Genomic DNA, 22,970 nt, shown 5'->3' with positions numbered 1-22,970 from the left:
CGATTTTAATATAACTCGACAGATGCGTAGAATTGCCAAATATAATCAACGTTTATCTTTTTTTATCGGTAGTAGATTTCTTCCTTGAAAACACCTCAACGTAAACTTTGACCGATAAGAGAATACGGAGTATCTTTGGCTGTTGTACAGATCCGCTGAAGTTAGATTAAAACCTGTACCGAGCACGGTATGTTTCCCTTGCAAGTATCCCCGTGTATCATAGTATCGAAATGAAAAAGAAGAGATAACAAAGAAAATAGTAGAAGCAGTATCTTTCGTTGGCGAATCGTCGCGTACTTCCAATCGCGTTACTATCTGACAAGCATTGAGCATGCAGCACGTTTTGATGCGCACGAATTCAGGTATCACGGTACCGACGAGGTGAAAGAAGGAGGAAGATACACCATGTCTTTGGAACTCGATCAGAAGCTCTACCACCTCGCGAGATTAAAGATCGATAACGTGGCGAAAGGCGACGCCGGCGAGTACAGAGCCGTCGCGAAGAACAAGCACGGCCAGGGAGTGGCGACGATTAATTTGAACTTCGAGGGGGGTGACAAGCTAAAGTATGCATCGACGACGTCGTCGAGACGCCCGATCCTCGCGTCGCTAGACTTTCGGAAACAATAACAACTCGTTTTCGAGCAAGATATTACGCTCCAACATTTTCATCCCCCAATTTAAATTCTATTTCCACCGAGTTATTGTATTTTTACAAAAGCCAGTTTGCGTACGAGAGATTCCGAAACGTCCTAGCGACGCGTCGAGCGGAAAGCTCGACGATCGAACGGGGATCAACCGCGGCAGATCCGATCTCCGCGCGACGGAGATCGATTTGTGTCTGACGTATCGATTCACGCAGAATACCGGACGGTAAGCCGCCGCGTTTTCCGAAGAAACCGACAATCCGACAGGAGGGCGACATCTTGATTATGGAGTGTATCCTGGAAGCGCACCCGGTACCGGACATAACCTGGTACCAAGGACAGAAACCGATCGCCGACAGCAAACGCGTCAAGATGTCACGCAAGGCGACCGGCAAGGACACGTATTTGCTCACGCTCGAGATCTCGAATCCGACCAAGGCCGACGGTGGAAATTACCGATGCAACGCGTTTAACAACTTTGGCGAGAGTAACGCCAACATCTCCCTCAACTTCCAAGGCAAGTCCTTCTCGATGCAAGAAAGAAGCAGTTCTCGTTGGTTCCTCCACACTTTCTATTTCACGTTTGGATCGTTTCGCGCGAAAGCGACGTATCTCAGGGATTTCGATGAAATTGATACACCTTCCGGTTTTTACCAATTTTTACCAATCTCGCGCGGATCACCTCGTACATCAATTTCACCAAAATCTCCGACCTCGATCGCGAAAAGACCATCGATCTTTTCCATCGCGGAACGATACTTTTACTCGAATGTTCGAGACGTTTTGTTTTTTGTGAATCGGCCAGAGAGACCAACGAGAAGACCCCCTCGAACCCGTTCGTTCTGTCTCCTAGCACGTTTTTCCTCTCGGGATCGTTCCCCGTACGCGAGAACAGTGTTTCGCGTAATTGGCGCGCGCGCGCGCGTACGAAAAACGGGATAGGTTTTCCAGGTGCATCGTTTGCCGAGGGAAGGTAAGTACGTTGCGCTATCGCTAACTAATCGTGGAGTCCTTCTCTCGTTGCTTCTTAACTTCTCGATTCTGGTCTGAATTTCGAGAGAAATCGGACGTCCCCGGAAATTCAGGTGAGGATCGGAGAAAGGCAGTGAACTAACATCGTCGAGATTTTGACTAATCGCGAAAGGGAACCGAGATCGAAACCCTTTCTCGGCGGCCCGATCTCAATTCCCCGCGTCGTTTCGCCGGGAATTGCGATCCGGGGAGACGGTTTCCGGCCGAGTACGCGGCAGCCGCCGGACCCCGACCCTTTGACACGCGATCCTGCCTAATCGTGGATCTTCCCAAGATGCAGAAGAAGGACCTGGTTTCGCGCCGACGTTCGTCGAGAAACCGCGTATCATTCCGAACGAAACCGGTACCTTGATCACGATGAAGTGCAAATGCAAGGCGAACCCCAAGCCGGAAGTCACGTGGTTCCGCGGGACCAACGTCGTCAAGGAATCCTCCAAGATCTCGATCAAGACGAAGACCGTCGAGGAGGACGTTTACGAATTAATCATGGAGATCAAGGTGAGCAACGATACGAATTTCTAACGTCTAAACGTCGAATGGAGTCTCGATAGATGAGAATTAAAATGTCTGCAGGACCCTTCGGCGCCAGACGGCGGCACATACAGGTGTCACGTGCAAAACGAATACGGCGAGAGCAACGCGAATCTGAACCTGAACATCGAGGCCGAGCCGGAACCGGAAGGTGACGGTCCGACCTTCGTCGAGAAGCCGCGCATACAGTCGCAAAATCAGGGCAAACTCGTAATAATGGATTGCAAAGTGAAGGCGAACCCGAAACCAGAAATCGTGTGGACTCACGCCGGCCAGGTGGTGAAGGAGTCTTCGAAAATCTCGATCAGTATTATCCAGGAGAAGGAAGATATTTACTATATTAAATTGACCCTGAACGATCCCGGCCCAGAGGATTCTGGCTTGTACAAATGCAACATCAAGAACGCCCTCGGGGAACTGAACGCCAATCTTACGCTTAACGTTGAAAGTAAGCTATATTCCCATAGTCTTCCTTGAATTCTTGATCCTGACTCTGGTCGTCGAGTATTTATCGCGCGTTTCTGATCTACGATTCCAGTTATACCTGTGATTAAGGAGAAACCAAAGGTCGTGAAGATCGTGAAGAAGAGGACGGTGATAGTGGAGTGTCACGTCCTTTCCAAGTTCACGCCGGATTGCACTTGGTTCAAAGAAACGCAAGCCGTCAAGGAGGACACCAGGCACAAAGTGCACGTGGAACAAGTGAAAGAGGTGCGTAACAATCGTAATTTCTCGAAAGATCGAAGAGGAAGAATACAGAGGAAGAATCAAAGAGAAAATTTATTACTTTCGTAGGGAGAATTCGCTGTGAAGTTAGAAATCGAGCAAGTGTCAGCCACCGACAAGGGTATCTACAAGTTGGTAGCTCGTAACGAGAAAGGTGAAGCAACGTCCCAGGTTGTGGAAGTGACGGAAATTATGGAGGAAGGCGAGAAACCAAAGATCGCGTCCGGTCTCAAGTCCGTGGTAAGTTCTACTGGCCCCTAAAATGTGCTGAGTATGATTAATCAATGAAATGATTAAAATAAATATTTCCCATCGGGTTCACAGACGATCGAGGAAGGCAAATCGATCGAGTTCGTCGCTAGTCTCTCGAAGCTAGATCGTAAAGTGACCATCACGTGGTACAGGTGAATTAATCAATCAATATGAACGGTACCGTATTTCATCTGTACTCTTGTTTAGACCGATCTATGTGATTATTTTTACAGAGACTCGACGGTAATAAAATCCTCCAAGGACGTTATGATATCCTTTAACGGCACGGATATGAAATTGAACATTTCATCCACCACCACTTCGTTCTCTGGAACTTACAAGGTTGTGGTCAGCAATGAGTTCGGCCAAGACGAATCGTCCGCCCGACTGGTTGTCAAGGTAAGAAATTTGGGGACCTCAGAAATACAATTTATGTTTTATTCGTTATTTAAAATTTGTTATTCAGAAGGGAATTCTGTCCTGTCTCTGTTTAAAATCACCCCTCTGTCGTTCAGTGTTACAATTCCTCCTGTCGTGTTATAACTTTAAAGAATCTCGATTGAAACTAGTCAATCCCCAGAATCGTTGATGTTACTCCCTAAATTGAAACCCCCAGTGGCAATAAAACGTGTTTCCGCGAAACGGTTGTTACCCCTGAATGTTGCATGCCATTCCTCGTGCATATTGTAGAAGAAGGAGGAGGAGGAAGAGGAAGAAAAGAAGAAGAAGAAGGTTGAAAAGAAGGAGGAGGTCAAGGAGGAAAAGAAGGAAGAAAAGAAGGAAGAAAAGAAGGAAGAAAAGAAGGAGGAAAAGAAGGAAGAAAAGAAAGTGGAAAAGAAAGTGGAAAAGAAAGAAGAAAAGAAGGAAGAAAAGAAAGAAGAGAAGGTAAAACTGTTGTCATCGTGCAAATTCTGCAATCAAAAGGGCTTACTCACATTTTGTGTCCCTTTTCCTAGTGTTTAAATTACCACTGTAATTAACATTCGCTACATTCGTCCCTTACATACACACTTCAAACATAATCACACGAACGAAAACTTAATTTCTTCCCTTTACGGAGATTTCGCGATATTTGTACAGCAGATTAACTTTTCGTATCGTTCGGTATGGCAAATCGGCTCTTTAGAAATGCATTTCCATATTGCAATACAAAAGGTAATTAGCTCGCCCTGGAGTGACGACGAGGAGGACGATTACGAGGAAAGTATCGTCGAGGAGGAGGAAGAAGAAGAGGATGTGGTGAGTGTAATCGAATCCAGCGTCGCGGAGCCGATTACCGAAGAACCAGGCTCACAATCAGACACAGTTTCACAAACAGAGGTACACAATACACACGCAACACATATTCACACAAACATATATTATCGATAATTTTTCATCTCGACGTATTTCTTCACATTTTCGCACGATCGTCCACAGAAACGCGTATTGAACTATTTTTTTCTATACTTTTTGCCACGGGCGATTCTTTTTCCCGTGAAAAATGTATCAAGATTTTTTTTTATTATTTTCAAGGATATACCTGACAACAAACAGAATGGTATCGACAAACCTGGCCCCAAGAAGGTACGAAATAATTTTTGTTTTTATTTCGAACACAAATTCGCGAGCAAAATTATCGTTTTCATATGGCTACGCGAAACTCGTCTACACTATGTTGATTTAGAAATACAAACCCTATATGGTTCCTTGTGATCGTTGAGTTTGCCAATGTTTTATGCCCCTTTGGTTTGATTCAGTTCCCTGTGTGTTTATTATGGCATTTACTGTCCAAGCAGAATAAAATAAATGAATAATATTCTGTAGTTGCGCAGCTATAAAATATAACATAAGGTACTCTTAAGCATTCGGCTGTAAAAGAAATACAAACTAGTAGTTGAAATATATTTTGATCCCCTGTGATTATTCCTAACGAGATTGTTTGCCTGTTTGTTTCAGAAATTGGAAGTTCTTCAGGTGAGTGATACGTATCGAACATTCGGAATTGGCAAAGTATGCGCTCGAACTATTAAATCGGTCTTTCTATTGCTTTGCGACCAATTAGTGAGCTTTACGCGAACACCGCACTGTCTTGTGACGGTATTATTTATTAATGCAGTTATATTTTGGTGAGTTAATGCGTGGCTGATATATGAAATGCTTTTTTCAGCTTTTGCTAAACGAACTATTCTATCTCTTTCAGCTTTTTCTAAATAAACTATTCCTTCTCTTTCAGCTTTTACTAAACAAACTATTCTCTTCTTTTCAGCTTTACTAATGAATCTTGATATTCACACATATATACTGCTATTTTATTCACACACAATACGAAATGCTTATAGTTTCCAGTGAAGTGCTTTTATAGAATTTTTATTACCCTTTCCATAGAAGCTGGGCTATGAAATTTTAGAAACTTCTATTTTCCTTTGCAGCATGTTTCGCGTTGTGTTCTGTTCTCTTTAGAATTTTAAGTACACTTGCACGTATTAAAGTTTGTTTGTGACTTTGTGTAAGACGTAAATAGTTTAGAATAATCGGTCAAGGTATGAATATTCGGGAATATAATTTTTGTTTGCCATAGTTTATAGTATTTAAACGGTGAATGAAAAATATTAATATCTGCCTCGTGTCTTTTTTTTACGTGTAGAAGAAACCGGAAGAGAAAGTCGTGGAAAAGAAGGAACCGGAAAAGGTAATTGTGTTTTTCGAAAGTTTAAAGTTCGTTCGATGTGTAATAACGAGAATCTTGTAATTCGATCGAATAAAATTTATGCTTACAGAAACAGGTCGTGAAAAAGCAAGAAGAAAAGAAAGAGGCAAGCATAAGCTTTCGTTTAAATAATCTATAATATTGAAATATTCTTGCCTACGTATTGGTACGACTTGATTCTTTGTATTTCAGGAAGCAATGTTAAAAGCGGAGAAAACGGTGTCTCGCAAGCAGTCTATCAGCAGAGTGAGTGTCATGTTTACTAAATCGTTTGCAAATGATTGGAAGAAAACGTCATACTAATTTGTTTATTTTTGTTTCAATTGCAGGTCGAAGAATTGCGAACGGAAAGCCGAAGAAGTTCTCTGGTGTCAACCGAGGAAAAGGTTAAACTTAGCATTTATTTGAATAAACATACACTCGAGGAACTCACAATCATCGCTAAAACATTTGGCTACTTCTTAGATATCCAAATTTTTATTTATTTTTTTTTGTACACACGTAGATTAGCGAAGATGGCTCCACGACACCGCGACGCTATTCTTTTGAAAAGGTACACGAGCACTGACCAATCAAACATACAATAAACATAATATTTACAACTGTGATTCCAAAATAAAACACATAGAAATTTTATCGGAGGAAGGTTTCACCCCTTGGAATTATGCACAGTGCAACACTTGCAATGTACTAAACGAAAATAAGTAAATCGTGGTGTTAATCAGTTTTTATTTGCGTGAAAACAGACCGAGGAGGAAGTCAAGACGGAAAGCCGGCGATCGTCCATCGTTGAGAAGAAGATGACGGAAGAAAAGGTAAGAAACCACATTTTAATTAATATTATCGTTCTGTTAATTGTTGTTTTAACTTCCCCCGTACTGTCCCTGTAAATTTGATCATTCCCGTAGCGAGATCTTGTCATTAACATGGCCAACGCGCCATTAGTATGTGTGCTAACAGTTGTTCTTTGGTTGAGAAATTAAAAAAATCGAAACAATTTTGTTTTCAATACCGAAAGAGTAAGTACCATGTGTTGTGTTCGACCTTCTCAAAAATGACATAAGAAGGCTGGTAGTATCTAGTACTTAACATTTGTTTTATTTTCGTATGCATGTAAAAGTGCAGAGAGCTATTCGAGGATAGGAATAAAATGAGAATTAAAGAAAAGCGGGATACGTAAGAATATATTCTTTTCGAAGTAAAGAGTCTCACGATTTTTGTTTTATTATTTTAATATTTTAGGCGGGTAAAAAGGCCTCGACGAAGTTAGAAAACACACCCGTTCACTACACAAAGGTACACAAAACACACTAAATGCACTCATTAGAGACCACTTTTACATGACTCGATTAATAGGAATTAAAACACTACGCATCCTTTCAGGATGAATCGTACTCGACGTTTCACATGTTTAGACGAAGATCGGAAAACGAGAAGGTAGAAATATTGCACAGAAATCATCAAAATTATTCACAGAGTGGCATTGAAATAGGTGGTTCCATTTTGGTGGCTAGGATACTTTTCGGCGAATAAAAAAAATTTCAAATCGTTCTAAAAAAATTATTTTTAGTTGCAGGGGTCAATTGCAAGCATTTTTGGTCGATAGACATACCCCCGAAATCCTACTCAGTTTCGAGAAAAAAATTCCTTATCGAAATTATGTTCTGTGGCCAGAAATGTGTTTATCACTTCATATGTAGGTGTAGTTCAATTATGTGGCTTTTTTTATTTTCTGGCATCGGAATTTTACTGTATAAATTCGAGATCTCTCGCAGAAGGAAATAATTGTAAGCAATATTTTCCATTCGTTGGAAAGAGTAAAATATTTTGCTAAAGTGGAACCATCAATTCCAATGTTGCAATATAAATCGGTCAGATCTTTAAAATACGTTTACAAATTACCAATATTATTGTAGACTCCGTCCAAAGAGGACGTTAGGCAAGATGCGTCCGAACCAGAGGACGAAATCGAGGTAAACGATTTGTCGAAAGAAACTCGATCTAATATTATCGCTAATGGTAAAAATACTTATAGAGATTGATACTTGTAGGATATCTGGGCGTCGGTGCCAAGAGACCCCGAAATAAAACCCATTAGAAAGAGAGAGGTACAGAATGTTGCAAATAATGTCAGACTTTACGAATATCGCGGTTCTGCCCGTTCATGTCGCGACTTTTGTTTTCTAGGATTCTCCAAAATCGGTACCGGAACCACGAAAATACATTGCCACGGTAATAGTAGAGGTACATCATTGCGCAATATTAAGGCGAATATCTGTTTTATACGAGTCTCGTGAAAAACCAAATATGTTTCGATAGCAGTAAAAACACTTTTAAATATTTTATTTATACTTTTCGGCGGTCGTTCTTCGTTACTTACGAGGATATGATTTTAGGAATCACAAGACTCGTCACACAACCTTATGCCACACACACACTGGCCTATCAAAGACGCCGAGGTACACAATACACGCTCACACATTCATCGATAGCATTAGCAAAACTTTAACATAAGCATTGACAATTATTTTAGGTCACCGTTACACCACGAATCAGTGAATACAGGAGCACACTGATTAAAAATGGCGAGGTACACGACACTATTAATTGCATTACACGCGACACTATTGTTTCCATTGCAGTTTTTTACTCTTTTTTTTTTTCTTAGGACACACTAGCACCTAAATTTAAGCCACAATCACACGAATTGGATGACGAAATAGAGGTAGCTTCGATCGATCATTTATATATTTTTTTTAACGTGAAACGTAGGTCGATATTATAGAATGAAAATATTGTAGGATATTTGGGCAGATAAGCCGAAGGATCGCGATCTAGGATCTATGAAAAAAGATAAGATTCAGCAGAAATTGATACACGGTACACGCGACACAGTAGTAGGACACATTTCTAATCGGATGGCATATTTTAAATATCCATTCACATTGAAATCCACCGCGAAGTTGCATAATGATAAACCACGCGATAAAATAGAGGTAGTTTTTTTTATATATTTTTTTTTAAATATTTATTTTCATGCAAGAAGAGAATGTTAATGAAGCCACCGTATTTTTAATCGCATAACACGTTTTAGGACACGTTAAAACCTATTATGAAGCCACGCGTTGATGATAAACCTCGCGATGAAATCGAGGTAGTCAATTTTTTTATAATTTTTTTTATGTCTAACGTCACGTAAGAGATCAATATTTATTAACGAATCCACGCATTTTAGGATATTTGGGTGGATAGGCCAAATGATCGCAAAATGATATCTATTAAAGAACTCAAGGTACAACAAACAACTGATACACACATTACACATGGCAAAATAGTATACATTTTCTAATTACATAACATATTTTAGGATACATTAAAACCTATCATGAAGTCACGCGATGATATTGAGGTAGTTTTTTTTTTATATTTTTAAACAAAATATTTACTGTCATGCAAGGGGAGAATGTTAATGAATCCATCGTATTTTAGGATGTTTGGGCGGATAGGCCAAACGATCGCGAAATAATATCTATTAAAGAACTCAAGGTACACTAAACAATTACACACATATTTGCATGGTAAAATGGTACAGATTTTAAATCACATAACACGTTTTAGGATATGTTAAAACCTATTATGAAGCCACGCGTTGATAAACCGCGCGATGAAATTGAGGTAGTCAATTCTTTTTTTAATATCTTTAATGTACCATAAGAAATCACTTTTAAGAAACGAACATATTTTAGGATATCTGGGCAGATTGGCCACGAAATCGCAAAGTTAATTCTATTCGGAATACTGAGGTTCGTGTGTAACTGAAAAACAAATAAATAACTATACGGTTTAGTATCACAATGCTTTTACATACGTTAAATTCGCAGGACGAGCTAAAAGAAACACCTAAACCATACATAGAAGAGTCGAGCGATGAGATAGAGGTACTCGTAGCATATTCTACTCGAATACTTAAATTTCCTCGCGATTTACTCACACGATCGAGTTAAATATAATCGGGCAAACAATTTTGTAGGACATCTGGGCGGATAGGCCGCAAGATTGTGAAATTAAACCAATTTGGAAGGAGGTACACAACACATTTCAAAAGAAATTTTCGATTTGCGCTGTTAGCGATTTAAACAATATTTAATAACACATTTTAGGACGCTTGGAAACCAAAATCGAATGACACGAACGACAGAACAGATTCCTCGAAATCTAAATCAGAACCACTGCTAGTTAAATCGACTGACAAACCAGAGGTAGAATAAGAAACGTATTCCCATATCCACGAACGCGTAAATATTTATTAAATTGATAAATACACGCTTTTTAGGAGGAGATTAAACCGAAATTAAAAACAACTCGTAAAAGAACCGAAAAGGACAAGGTACACGATACAAACATACAACACTCAACGTTATTACATTTTTATACAATTTATTTAATCGTTTTAGAAAGAAGTAGCGAAACCCAAAGTTACCTCTCGCAAAATTGACGATGTGGGCAAGGTATAATTTTTTTTTTGCAATTTTTTTCGTTCATATTCTTAAACGTGCAACGGATGCGTATGTGTGTGTTTGTATTTTTTTTAACTTTTTTTTGTTTACGATTTTAGAAGAAAGAACCTACCACGAGACGTAGATCATCGACAAAATCAACGGATGTGTCTAAGGTACAGGGAATAGAGACACGATATTTGCATTCCTTTATGTTTTATTATGTATATGTTGTACTTTTTATTCATTCGTATCAATATTATCCAGGATCACGAACCCATGTTAGACACAAAACAAATCGACACTGTTCCTGGCGAAACAAAGGTACACAATACTCCTTGCACAACGAATACACACGATTCTCTCAAACGTTATGTAATTATCGATATATTAGTTCTCATTTTCTGAAAGGAAATTGCTGTGATTTGGATTAATCGTGTCCATTTGTCGCACTAACGTAACACACGTGGTGAAATGCAAGCGTATATTATCCTTTCCATATTTTTCTAGAAGAAGGAAGTCAGCCTTAAAACCAAGACCGTTGGAAAAGAGGAAACGAAGGTACCCAAGCGATAATAATATTGTCATACATGCATTTTTACACATATGATACACTAAAGAAAGAAAAACGATACAAACTTTAATTCCACACTACGTTCACTCTCACAAATATACCTTACTCGATGCAATTGATTTGCAGAAGACAGAACCCGCAAAACCACAAACCACTCTCGGTAAACCCGAAGAGCCGAAGGTACACACAAAACACGCACTTTTCACAGCATACGATGTTCAATCCATTTTTGTATAGATTCCTAAACATTGACAAGTACGATACACGAGACTGTTGATTTTTAGAAAGAGGAACTCGCCACGAAAACCAAGACTGCCATTGGTAAACCCCAAGAACCCAAGGTACATGAGATTATTTTTTAAACTTATCCTTTTTTTACACGCACAATTTTTTTCGCGTAACACATATCACGAAATCGACGCTACACGCGACGCGTTCGTTTTTTTAGAAGGAAGAACCCGCCACAAAACCCAAAACCACCCTAGCCAAACCCGAGGAGGCGAAGGTACACAATAATACACAGTTAATTACACACACACGCGTTGCAAGCATAACCACGACCCTCTACAAAATCCCTTTTTATTTTATAGAAGGAAGAACCCGTTCCAAAACCCAAAACCACACTTGGTAAACCCGAGGAAGCAAAGGTATATGACAAATATGTTACCTGGTGTTTCGCGCACAAACAATACGTAACATAAACACGATTCGTCACATAGATCCTTGTTTTTAGAAGGAAGAACCCGCCCCAAAACCCAAAACCACACTTGGCAAACCCGAGGAAGCAAAGGTATATGACAAATACGTTACTCGGTGTTTCACACACGAACATTACAAAACATAAACACGACTCGTCACAAAGATCCTTGTTTTTAGAAGGAAGAACCCGCCCCAAAACCCAAAACCACCCTTGGTAAACCCGAGGAAGCAAAGGTACATGACAAATACGTTACACTGTGCTTCACACACGAACATTACAAAACATAAACACGACTCGTCACAAAGACCCTTGTTTTTAGAAGGAAGAACCCGCCCTAAAACCCAAAACCACCCTTGGTAAACCCGAGGAACAAAAGGTACACGAACTCAGCACCCCAATTTTGGTGCGAAATTCACTCGTAACACACGACTACACTAACTATCGCACACGTAATAATAATAATAATAATTTTCACGAACGTGTATCATCTAATACATCTGCACCATCGTGTCATCGCGCAAACTAAGCACGTGTCATGGAGAATGCAAATTTATATATATTTTTTTTCCAGCAGGAAGTGTGCCTGTATCATAGTAACAATTTTTTTTTTCCAGCAAGAACTAAGTTCGAATCATCGTAACATGCAACGAATATAACAAATCATTAAATTGCAGCATCTCTGCGAATCGTAACCGTTTGGAGCTTTTGGTACTGCCCTGTTTAACGTTTTCTTCGTTTGTTTACAGTCAGAGTTGCAAGCCAGGAAACTCAGTCTCAAGCCTGGAGCTAAGGTAATTACTATTTTCAGTTATGCACCCACGGTGGTATTGCTTCAGTATAGGGTAGAAGCTCAATTAACTTATCCGCAATTATTTATTTAACTTGCAGATCGAGGAGGAAAAGAAGACATTGAACAAAGTGGAACTCAAAGTGAGTATTTCGCTAATTCTCATTGCTTACACATACACAAATACATCAGTGACATTCCCCTAATTAATGAAAGAGCATTTCCTCCTCCATTTTGCGTGACAAACTGCCAACGATCATTTGGAATAAACGATAATATTAAACACAGCCACTGACAACGAACACGGCCGAGGAGAAATCAAGACTTCGTAAACCACCAAAATACGAAATTAAATCCGACAACTTTCAAGCTGTCCAACTAAAGCCAGTTTCCAAGGGGCCTAAAAAGCCTCAGCAGTCTGAAAATGGCACGGTTGAACTGAAGGTATCTCTGCGAAAGGGAATCAAAATAATTATTCTCTATCTCTACGCATCTATATGTTGGAAATGTACATACAGCTCTTCTTCGTCTGTCCTCGATCTACGATCATTTCTACTTCTGTGACTATCGCGAATTTCCCTTTCTCCTAATTCTCTACGAAACACACTTTCTCGTAATGTCTATTATTCTCTCTTCTTCTCGTACTCACAGAATCACACGTCAATAATAATAACACTTATTACTACACGAAGATACAAACTATTGATGTAGAAAATGTACCCTTAGCTCAAAGGGTGGCAATAAATCTAACACCGAACTCCTCAATCTTTTCTTCTTCGTATTAGTAACCCTTTCTTTCTTTCTTCTACTTCAACAACTTTCTACGCTTGTTCTCAATGTCTCTTTTCGATGTCGTCGATAACAACGATACTATCTCTCTTATGACACTCTCGGTTTCTCAGACTCCTCTACGAATCGTTTCTTTTCTTCGTTGCCTAATCTTTGAAAACATGAAAGAATACGCGCAATAACAGGAATGATGGGTACTGCTATACTTCACAAGACTGGCGACCAGCCTCCACTAATTATAATAAAAACAGTACGGCGATATGTAATCTCGAATGGAGAGAGATCACTCACTTCGCAACGATCTTAATCACTTCTTTACTGTCATCAATGTTCTTCTATCTAAACACGGCTTGAATGTTAACGCTCAGAAATACGAGAAAGACGTCCGAATCGGATCGCGAGAATTAATTATTGTTTGATGGCGCGTAGAAAACCGAGAAGGCCGAGAAGGTCGAAGTGAAGAAGATGAAGGCTGCCAAGACGGCGAAGGAGAGCAGCTACGAGCTTCCAGAGATCCCGGATTACGAGAGACCGGTCCTGGAGAAGCCCCAGGAATTCGATTTCGGCGATCACGTGCCTCGCGACAAAACTAAGCTCGACAGACCGGCCACTCAGGTGATTATCGAGTTCCTTGCGCCATTTTTAACACTGTTTATATTCAATAGTTGATTAGATAACAAAAATCTTTTTGAATATTAAGGCAAATTTAGCTTCGTACGAAGTCCAATTGAATCTAATCAAAGATTGAATCTTGAAAACAGTATGTAATCTAATATGTCCACGCGTCAGGGTTTCACAAGTGACTAATTATGTTTCTTTTCACGCGGGCGAGCAGAAATTCGAGTCTAAGGTGAGTAATCGTTCGTTATTAATACGAAAATGAGAAAACGATTTTGCCAAGCCGCTGTCCGCCGCTGTACCCAAGAAAATGTAAGAATTTTGCAATCCCCCGGCCAAAAGCGGTTCGATCGAGGCCCGTCAAAATTTCGTAAGCTCGGAGAGATCGAGAACCGGACGCGTAGCAACCGCTAAATCCCTGGAGACAGTGGCATAAAAATATCAGGTTTTCACACGTACTGGTATTTTCACTGTTCCAAACCGATTATCAACTTCGAACGCACACATGATCGTGACACGCGTCCTCGGGGTCGTATTTTCTGTTCCCGATCGAAGATTGTACGCAAATACCCGCCGACGGCCGTCGTTTGATCCCGCAAGTAACCGCAATTAACGCGAGACACGACGGTGGACGAGATCGAGCCTAATAATCGGACGAGTAAAATCGCGGTTTGGCAACCGATGAATGTCCCGTGAGCGGGTCTCGCCTCCTCCGCTCGTTTTGCATACGGACACCGGGTCACAGAGGGGGGAAACTATTTTGGCAAATAGCTGATCGTATATCACCCCCTTCGGGTCCCCCAATTTTTCGACGTGGAAAACGAGGATGGAGAAAATGTCGATCGCTATTTTCGGTGTTATTGCGTGTCCGGCCCCTTTGCCCGCAACCCTATCTCCTCCCTTCGATTTCCCGAGCGATTCGAGAGATCAGTTTCGATTCAGTCTTGATCTCCGGACGATCGTGATCGCGTTTCATTGTCGCCGTGAACCGCGGAAGGCTCTCGATAATCTCGATACTTGGTAAACTCGATCGCCGCCGCGCTCTGGCAGGTTGCTCCTTTCGTGTTTTGTAATTTTCTTCTTTTTTTTTAAAATAATGGAGGTGTTGATTAAACTTATGGGTGTACTGTTGGGAAAACAAGCTGAATTTGCATTATGATTGTTTGCTATTTCACAAATATTTGGGGATAGAGGGAAAATGGACCAGTGGAGAAACTTATAAATACAATAAAAATTTCCAGTGATCCACTCTGCTTCTTTTTCATATTCTCATTCCAGTTTTTGACAATATTTGGCTCTTTGCATTTCGTCGATCGCGCCTGCCAGAACGATAAAGAATGCTTGCTTCGGCTATTGCTTATTCCATCGAGTTCCGATCGCGAACGGAACTGACAGTTTTTCTTGTGATCGTAGCCGAAAGTGCCAGAAATCAAAGCACCCGAGGCGCCGAAGATCGAAGTGATCAAGGACGTGACCCCGGCTGGAAGCAGAAAGGGATCTCTGATACCCGGTAGCGGTACCAGCAGTCGACGTGGTTCATTGATACCACCCGAAGAATTGGGTCGCAGACCCAGTCTGATCATCAGTGACGAGGTATGTTACGAGCTATCTTTTTGCGACACCAAGGTATATCGACTACTTTTCTGGCAATCGACCGGAGCGACGCGACGATATCCCTCGAGATGATCGAACGATCTCGAATTACGACCGTTTCCTCTACTCGAATCTTCTCGTGCTCTATCGAGATTATAAATAATCGATAAACGGAAGATCGAACGAACGGAATATCGTCGCGGTCGCCACGGTCTCGAACAGTCGGACGATTTGCTCCGAAACGACGGCTAGGATCGAATGGTCTCGGATCAGCGGAACGAATTTTATCGCAAAGTTTGTTAATCGAGATCTTTCTGTCAAATTGCCAAGCAACGTTCTTAATAGTCCGCGATGTCCAATGACTGCCCAAAATAATCACGTTCGGGCCTATTTTCGTGTAATTACTCACTAAGAAATTTTTGGTTTCGCGGGAGGCGACCGAGCGTGTCCAAAAGCTGAAATCGGCAGTACATCATAAATGACGACGTATGAGGTTTCAGAAGGATCCGGGGACATGTATCATCGCGTTTGGCCCGGTGTGGAAATTGGCTGAGAAAAGTAACGGTCTAACGGAGCAAATCGACTGACGTTTCGAGCGGAACGCTCGCGAGTTACCCACGGTCTCGGCTTTCGATACCGGAGCGATCGACTTTGGTTTCCAAACGGCAATCGATCCGAGATGCTCTTTGCTCTTCGATACTGCAGGATCAACAGCACTTCTTTCTGTGGAACGAAACGAATTAATTCTCAAATTGATATCGGATCAGCTTCGACGTCTTCATCGAGCATTTGTTTAAAAGGAATCGAGATCGTGGGTGAGCCGGAGCAAAAGGATCAAGACCCGAAAACCTCTAGAACCGTAGCCCGCGTAAGAAACTAGATGAACACGTAGGTAGATGACTGGCTACTGCTGGTTAGCCCTAGAACTGTTGGAGTTTTTTTTCTTTTTGAGTTTCGTAGTGATGTCGATGACATTAGTGACCCCACACGTGATAGTCTCTTAGATCTAGATAGCCAACGACGCGAGCCCCCGACTCGTTTCGCCGAGGTAACGATAACGAGTGCGGGGGTGCGCGTCGGTGTTAGTGTCAGCAAAGCGTGAAAAGCTAGTCTAGCATCCTGTTCGTGAAACGTCCAAACAGCCCAGCTTCTGTAAAACCACATATATATCCTCCTACCGAATCCTGATCTTCGCGACGAGTCGCGAAATGAACGCTGCTTGCTAGGAGCGACATTGTGGAGAGGCTCGAAGCCGAAAGGACTTCCGACGACGTGGAAGGATGTCGCTGAAATACGCGACCGGCGACGTCTTCGTCGAGCAATTTTGTACACGTATGCACGCGTGTTTTAACGAACGTTCGCGCGTACATAAAATATACAGACACTCACGCACACACTCGCATGCACACAGATTTATCGAAGATATGCAGATTAGTAAACGACGGTTTGGTTCATAGGAGAATAGGAAGCTGCGACCAGGCGAGGTGGTGGACGAGCGCAAGGTGAGAGAAATCACTGAAAATGAGAAAAGCGAATGCCTCGTCTGCAACCTTACTCGACTACCAAAATGCACTTATTTCATTCTCACTTGTTCTTTTACTTTTACTTACACAGTATGTCTCACGCACACACTCACCGGAACGTTGAACGAAGAGAATCATTTTGCACCTGTGTCACGCACGGTATTGTCGTTTTTTTCACTCCACAGAATCCACGCACACCGTTTTCTTTCTCTCTCTCTTCGTTCAATCCTGCCTGCTCATCGCTACCACTCTCTGTCATTATTTATCAGTCTACTCACCGAAACTCTTGTCCGACGAAATCGCGTCCACTCGTGTATTCGATCGACGATTGGTCGCGAGATCGTCGAGGCGAGCCGAGGTTCCGAGTGCATCGCGATAACGATCGAAATTTTGTTCCCTTAATTCCTCGACGCGATCTCGGGAGCCTCGACTCGTATCTATTACAATGTAATAATTATTGACGTAAAAAGAATGCACCATTGCACCATTGCATCAACGCACCACTGCACCTGGCACGGATCTGCTGCAACCGAGTCTATGCGCACTGTCTACTCAATGATTGACCACGATCACTATTTAATATTAATAGCACCAGTCACGGATCGGTGACAATAATAATATTAATTAATAATGGTAATAACTGGGATGGAGGGACGATCCGCGAGGCGTCTGGCGAGGGACGAGAGACTCGAGATCCGGCCGATCTTAAATCATTTAGCATACAAGGCTCCGAATCCCCTCTGGCATAGATCGCGGCTCGTAGATTACGTTTTGGCAAGCATTGTCGCGATAGGACAGCCATCGGCGTTAACAAATGCCTAGACAAGCGACAAACATTCGCGTCACGTGAATCCTCGAGGGGGTAAGTCGCTAAGTTATAACGTACGTTGCACGCGGTAAGAATGCATTTTAACAGCGGCACGAACACTTGTTACCCGCTGCCAACCGTTCGGACGAAACTATCAATTTTACCCGGACGTCGGAGGTCGACTCTGACTTATGGTACCGTGCATTTAATACTTTGCCCGTCGATTAATCAAAAGCCACGGCGATCCAATGGACAACCTGTCGTTTCGCGATTCGTTATTTCTGGCCGTATCTCGGTTTACCCGTGCTCGTTAGGCGTCACGGATACCTCGACCGATTTTCTCGAATTCGCCGGGTCCCTTTTAATTCTACTTCGACGTCTTCTTCATCTTGGCGAACCGCTAGATTTACGGGAGACGGCGTGATCTCGTTTCTACCAAACGCGCGATCCAATTAACCCTTAAAACACGGGACTCGAAATCCTCTCGATCTCGAGACGAGAAAGTCGGTCGACATTTATCGGGCAACGTCTTTCTAGATGACGATTATCGACAAAAATGCGACATTTCCGGTACGTTCGCTGATTTAATAGCACTTACGTCAGCTGGCGTGCACCGCAGATATTTACCGCAAGAACAATTGCACCGCCAATACTGCAAACGCACTATCGAAAGCCGGTAAGGCGAACCTGGAATATTTCCACCGACCTTGTGATCGTCTTTCCTCGATTACAGTCCCTGCAGCCCTTGTGACGTTCTTCTATTGACGCGTTCGCAATCACCGATTTTCGCCATTATGTTCTCGGTGGTAGCAAACGCGTCGATCCATAGTATTCAACCTGTCTTTAACATTTCCCAATTTTCGCCCGGTCTCTGTTCGCAAGGAACGAAGAAGACTCCCATCGACGATCGGAAACTGATTCTCCGGTGGCTGTAGTTTACCCAATTTTTTATTTTTTCGATATTTTTCACCCTCCCGCCCCCAACTTTGTCGGTTCACGTGAGAATTCCATGTAATCGTCGTGACAAGGAGACGACCGCGCAACGAACGAAACATCTCACAGACATCTGACGTACGCCTATGTAATTTTTTGCAGTTGGGAAGGTTGCGGCCCGGCGAGGTTTTGGACGCCAAGGTGAGATTTGTGTTCGCTATAACACAAAGCTTACCTGCCATCACCTGCGACATGTTTCTATGTTTCTTACCCATTTTTTTGGACCTCTGTGTCATCCCACTACTTTTCACAATATTTTTGTATATTTATTTTTGTCCCCAGCCCCACCAATCGCCGCCCCAAAGAGTTTTTGAACATTTCCTGCGGATCGTTTCTGCGAAGATCGCTCGAACCAGAAGTGCAAATCGCTAGTTATCGACGAGGATCCACCATTGAGTATTTCAAATTGAGATCATACTGAAATAATATTACTCTGATCCTTTGCATTTTGAACTTCAGCTTCGAACGATGATCGCAGCGAGAAAGTGCAGTTTAACAGCGAGAAACTAAAACCAGCCGAATGTTCCCGAAACCCCCAGGCGCAGGAAGCAAAGAAAATGCCGCATACAACCACGGAGCGCCGATAATTATTAATTCTGCGACTATACCAGTTTTTTTTTAGTTGAATTTTTTGGGGCTATCGCCGCTGCTGTCCAATCTCCCGCATATCCGTCTCTACCACATCGGCCTAATTCTGCGTGTTCGAGAGAGCACACTGACAATCTGACGGAAATCGTCATGTTTCGCCCTTTCAGACCCTACGTATATGTTCGAGAGACCCGCCCAAAAAAACGCAAAGATGCCCACCTTGAACTTTTTCTCTTCTCTGTCCTTACTTTCGTCTTCTTTTTGTTTCTTTTTTCATTTTCACGCACGACGTACAGTCCGGCCGTCCTGGCGAAGTGCATAAGAAAGAGGTTAGCCCAAATTTACTGTTATTTCTCATACGTGTACGCAAAACTGTATATATACGCGCGTTGTACCCATAAACTCTGTATTTTTTGTTTCTTTTGATTGCGTGTCGCAAAGCTCCGAATTGTTCGCCATCGGCGTATGTACATACTTTGCAAGGAGCGCGTTCGTCGAGCTCAGGGACGTTTCTGGAGGCGAAGACGAGCGTTCGTGCTCGCTGGCCGACGCGATTGTTTATATTTATTTATTTATTTGTTAGTTAGTGGCCGTCGGCCGATCGAGCACGGCGTTAAATCGTTCGCCGTCGAAACGACCCGCGGTTAGCGTAGACGTTTGCTTTGTTCGAGCGAATACTTTGCGCATTCCAAACGTAGAAATTAGATGATGGTAAGAAACTTTGTTTGTTGAACGAGAGGTTATTAATCGGAATGCTTGAACGTGTAGAGATTCGCCTTTGTTTATTCTTTTTTGTGTGTAAATTTATGTACGTCTCAATGTTTTAAGTAGTACGAGCACGTTTGGGGCCAGACGCGCCGCAGTAGTAAGGAATTGTTTTGGTCAGACGATCAATTTATTTTTTTATTAACTGCCGAGTCGTGTTCCAAATTATTTTCGTAATATTATTTTATCGTCGATGATCGATCCCTTTTGTCATCGATTTTTTGCGAAACTACTGTGGCGAATTTGGCACCCGACGCGCGTGTCAATTAAAAACGAGTCTTGCTTGTTCTCGTGGTAAACGACTGTACGTAGAGCTAATTTCCATATGTATCCGCGAATCTACGGACACGGCGAACGTTCGCGGACAGTTTTCTTCTGTGTTTTGTTTTTAATCTGGACACCAGTCGCTAATTTTTATCGCTAAGAATGTGTATCTGTCCAACTGTGCGCCGTGCACACTTGTAAATAATCATAATCGTCATAATACGTCTGTAGTAGATAGAAAACGTCGCGATGCTCGAGACGACGGTGACTGAAAAACGAAAAGGTGGTAAAAATCTGTCGATAGCAACACTAATCTCTCATCGTTTCCCTCGTACTGCGTCTTCCGTTTCCCCTTGATTCGTTCCTCGAAATTGTCAATTGTGTGTCTCTCTCTCTCTCTCTCTCTCTCTCACTTTGTCTGTCTTTTTGTCTCTCTTTCTTTGTTTCCCAAACTTGTTGATTGTTCTCACAATTGTATCTAAACGAAACACGAAACTTGTTTAACAATTGTATCTAACAGCGATGGCGTGACGAAAATCGAGGAGTTCCGTAAGCGTCACGCGTTTACGTGTCAACAATTTTTTAACAGACTAGCGATGCAAATAAAAGATTCGCAAAAGGACCAGGTTTGGTCGCTTTTGTAGCTTAAGGACTTCGTGATCTCGATCGGACGGCTTATTTTTTATTTGCTCGCACCATGTTATATTATTCTAATTTGTAAGACGCGTCGATCGATGGCTCTTCTTTTTTGTAAAGTGATCTTTTTGTTATCGATAATACCGTCGATCGACGCGTAGAATAATCGATGACAATACGGTAGAATTCCACTTATTCCAACAGCTCGATTATTAGTTTAAATTCTTCTACTATTTACACCGGAAAAATGTTCGATAAACCATCAGTTCCCATAAATGGAGTTCTATCGTATCGTCCTATTGCCCCCGAATTTTCATGCGTCCTGACTTCTTATTTCGCAACGAGACTCGCTTCTCGCGTGTTACGACGCCCAGAGTCGGTAAAATTTCATTCGCGAGCAACGAAACTAAATTCTAGATCCATTCGAGATGTTCCCTTTACGTTTACATTCACAAATTCATTTATGAACAGTTGTACGCGAACGAAAGTTGCCTGACTCGATAACACGAACCTCGTACGAAGACGTACTTCTCGTAGAAGTAGGTTTAATCATGTGACTGATCAACTGCTGGCAATTGCGCGCCGAACTCTCGAGTGTTCGGGCATCAACGAAGCAGAACGTTTCCTCCACGTAACTCAAACAACCTATTGTTTATGTGTATCCTATGTGTACCCGTATCATTTATGTATATGTCGTCCCAACCACTCTGGTTTTTACTAGCGTTACAGATATGCAAAACGTGGTAAAAACTTAATCAAACGCCAACGGGAGCTATTTCCCAGCGGTTTTATCTATTTGAAATAAAAATGAGCCGTAAAATCCGGAGTGGTTAAACTGTTCAAGCGTTGACCTTTCCCTTCAGCTGCCGTGCACTCAAAGGCCCTGTCATTGCACTCTTATAAAATAATAGAGGCTTGATTTACGCAGATGAACGAATCCAAATCGCTTTGATTATCGTTGTGACAGGGTCCTCGGAGTCAGTGTGGCTAAAGAAAAAAATTACCACGGAACCCGAACGCGATTCTGTCTCGCTAACGGAGGCACGCCAAGAAAGACGTATCGGCTGGCCTCGTCTAACGGCTTCGATACACCTAACGTCGTGGCTAACATTGTTAGCGGTTTAACGCTTCTTACTAACGAGGTGAATTAACTGTGTGATTAACGCGCGATTAATTGCTTGCACCCCGACTCAGCACGATGAACACACCGTGTATCTGAACGGCGTCCACGATTTTCGTCCTCGAGTGTTTCGAATCTATGAATTATTATCGTAGAAACTCGAGAGTGGCAGGTAGGACGACGAAAATTGTGCGTTCGCGCATTGTTTACGCCTTCTTGCTTTTCTTCCGAATGCTTTCGATGCTTAATAAACTAAAGAAAAATAATTATATGCTCTGTTGGGGAGCGCGATCGTTGATATATCGATGGTTGGTTGATGCAGCGTCGTCGTCCGAGCGCGGACGTTAGAAGACCCAGCGTGGCGGACCTCGAGAATAAGATCAATCAGCCGAGCACACCTCTTCGAGATGTTGGACCACCGGGACCACCTCAAATCGTCGATGTCCAGGAATCCTATTCCGCCGTCGAAGGTACCGATTCGTTCCATTTATCGTTAACTAATAATCGTAACTGAAACGGTTCGATATCAACAACGATGAAACTTCATTTCTTAGACTCGACGGCGTATCTCACGGTCGGGGTGGAGGGTTCGCCGGCGCCGACCTTCAAGTTCTACAAAGGAATCACCGAGATCATCGAAGGTGGCCGATTCAAGTTCCTCACGGACACGGAGACCAATACGATCACCCTCTGCATGAGGAAGACGAAGCCCAACGACGAGGGCACTTACAAGATCGTCGTGAGCAACATCCATGGCGAGGACTCCGCCGAAATGCAACTCTACGTTTCCGGTACCATTCGCTCGCACCCCTATTTTCTTCTCGAGTCGAGAATTCTTC

General features: G+C 42.3%; 2 protein-coding genes across 48 annotated transcripts in view; both read left to right on the top strand.

The window, feature by feature from the left end:
* Positions 1 to 22,970, top strand: part of Bent (projectin protein bent) — a 69,129-nt gene that overhangs the window by 12,765 nt on the left and 33,394 nt on the right. For 5 of the 47 annotated variants that reach the window (XM_076763608.1, XM_076763607.1, XM_076763604.1 and 2 more), the window contains exons 7-40: positions 363 to 566; positions 863 to 1,164; positions 1,960 to 2,177; positions 2,253 to 2,658; positions 2,749 to 2,921; positions 3,006 to 3,176; positions 3,261 to 3,340; positions 3,422 to 3,587; positions 3,879 to 4,073; positions 4,704 to 4,754; positions 5,127 to 5,144; positions 5,815 to 5,859; positions 5,948 to 5,983; positions 6,070 to 6,123; positions 6,207 to 6,263; positions 6,624 to 6,692; positions 10,884 to 10,934; positions 11,074 to 11,127; positions 11,232 to 11,288; positions 11,396 to 11,452; positions 11,538 to 11,594; positions 11,681 to 11,737; positions 11,824 to 11,880; positions 11,967 to 12,023; positions 12,394 to 12,438; positions 12,536 to 12,577; positions 12,723 to 12,878; positions 13,653 to 13,838; positions 14,059 to 14,073; positions 15,255 to 15,434; positions 16,892 to 16,936; positions 18,861 to 18,899; positions 22,454 to 22,601; positions 22,686 to 22,922. In XM_076763608.1, the coding sequence (XP_076619723.1) occupies positions 363 to 566; positions 863 to 1,164; positions 1,960 to 2,177; positions 2,253 to 2,658; positions 2,749 to 2,921; positions 3,006 to 3,176; positions 3,261 to 3,340; positions 3,422 to 3,587; positions 3,879 to 4,073; positions 4,704 to 4,754; positions 5,127 to 5,144; positions 5,815 to 5,859; positions 5,948 to 5,983; positions 6,070 to 6,123; positions 6,207 to 6,263; positions 6,624 to 6,692; positions 10,884 to 10,934; positions 11,074 to 11,127; positions 11,232 to 11,288; positions 11,396 to 11,452; positions 11,538 to 11,594; positions 11,681 to 11,737; positions 11,824 to 11,880; positions 11,967 to 12,023; positions 12,394 to 12,438; positions 12,536 to 12,577; positions 12,723 to 12,878; positions 13,653 to 13,838; positions 14,059 to 14,073; positions 15,255 to 15,434; positions 16,892 to 16,936; positions 18,861 to 18,899; positions 22,454 to 22,601; positions 22,686 to 22,922 (3,785 nt within the window). Of the gene's footprint in view, positions 1 to 362; positions 567 to 862; positions 1,165 to 1,953; positions 2,178 to 2,252; positions 2,659 to 2,748; positions 2,922 to 3,005; positions 3,177 to 3,260; positions 3,341 to 3,421; positions 3,588 to 3,878; positions 4,074 to 4,301; positions 4,509 to 4,703; positions 4,755 to 5,126; positions 5,145 to 5,814; positions 5,860 to 5,947; positions 5,984 to 6,069; positions 6,124 to 6,206; positions 6,264 to 6,623; positions 6,693 to 10,883; positions 10,935 to 11,073; positions 11,128 to 11,231; positions 11,289 to 11,395; positions 11,453 to 11,537; positions 11,595 to 11,680; positions 11,738 to 11,823; positions 11,881 to 11,966; positions 12,024 to 12,393; positions 12,439 to 12,535; positions 12,578 to 12,722; positions 12,879 to 13,652; positions 13,839 to 14,058; positions 14,074 to 15,254; positions 15,435 to 16,891; positions 16,937 to 18,860; positions 18,900 to 19,642; positions 19,676 to 22,453; positions 22,602 to 22,685; positions 22,923 to 22,970 lie in introns of those variants that run through there. The other 42 variants (XM_076763609.1, XM_076763613.1, XM_076763615.1 and 39 more) reach the window with 42 other exon arrangements.
* On the top strand, positions 6,804 to 10,865 carry LOC143341132 (uncharacterized). Its single transcript, XM_076763802.1, has 17 exons — positions 6,804 to 6,821; positions 7,120 to 7,173; positions 7,261 to 7,314; positions 7,794 to 7,850; positions 8,411 to 8,467; positions 9,113 to 9,169; positions 9,245 to 9,286; positions 9,367 to 9,423; positions 9,496 to 9,552; positions 9,624 to 9,680; positions 9,759 to 9,815; positions 9,908 to 9,961; positions 10,038 to 10,136; positions 10,211 to 10,264; positions 10,332 to 10,385; positions 10,493 to 10,549; positions 10,641 to 10,865. The coding sequence occupies exons 1-17, from the start codon at positions 6,804 to 6,806 to the stop codon at positions 10,779 to 10,781; spliced, it is 1,026 nt and encodes a 341-aa protein (XP_076619917.1). The 3' UTR covers positions 10,782 to 10,865.

This window comes from Colletes latitarsis, chromosome 4, assembly GCF_051014445.1.
Source record: "Colletes latitarsis isolate SP2378_abdomen chromosome 4, iyColLati1, whole genome shotgun sequence".
Taxonomy (NCBI): Eukaryota; Metazoa; Arthropoda; class Insecta; order Hymenoptera; family Colletidae; genus Colletes; species Colletes latitarsis.
The sequence above is the reverse complement of the archived record's forward strand: the minus strand, read 5'-3'. Positions and strand labels throughout refer to the sequence as shown.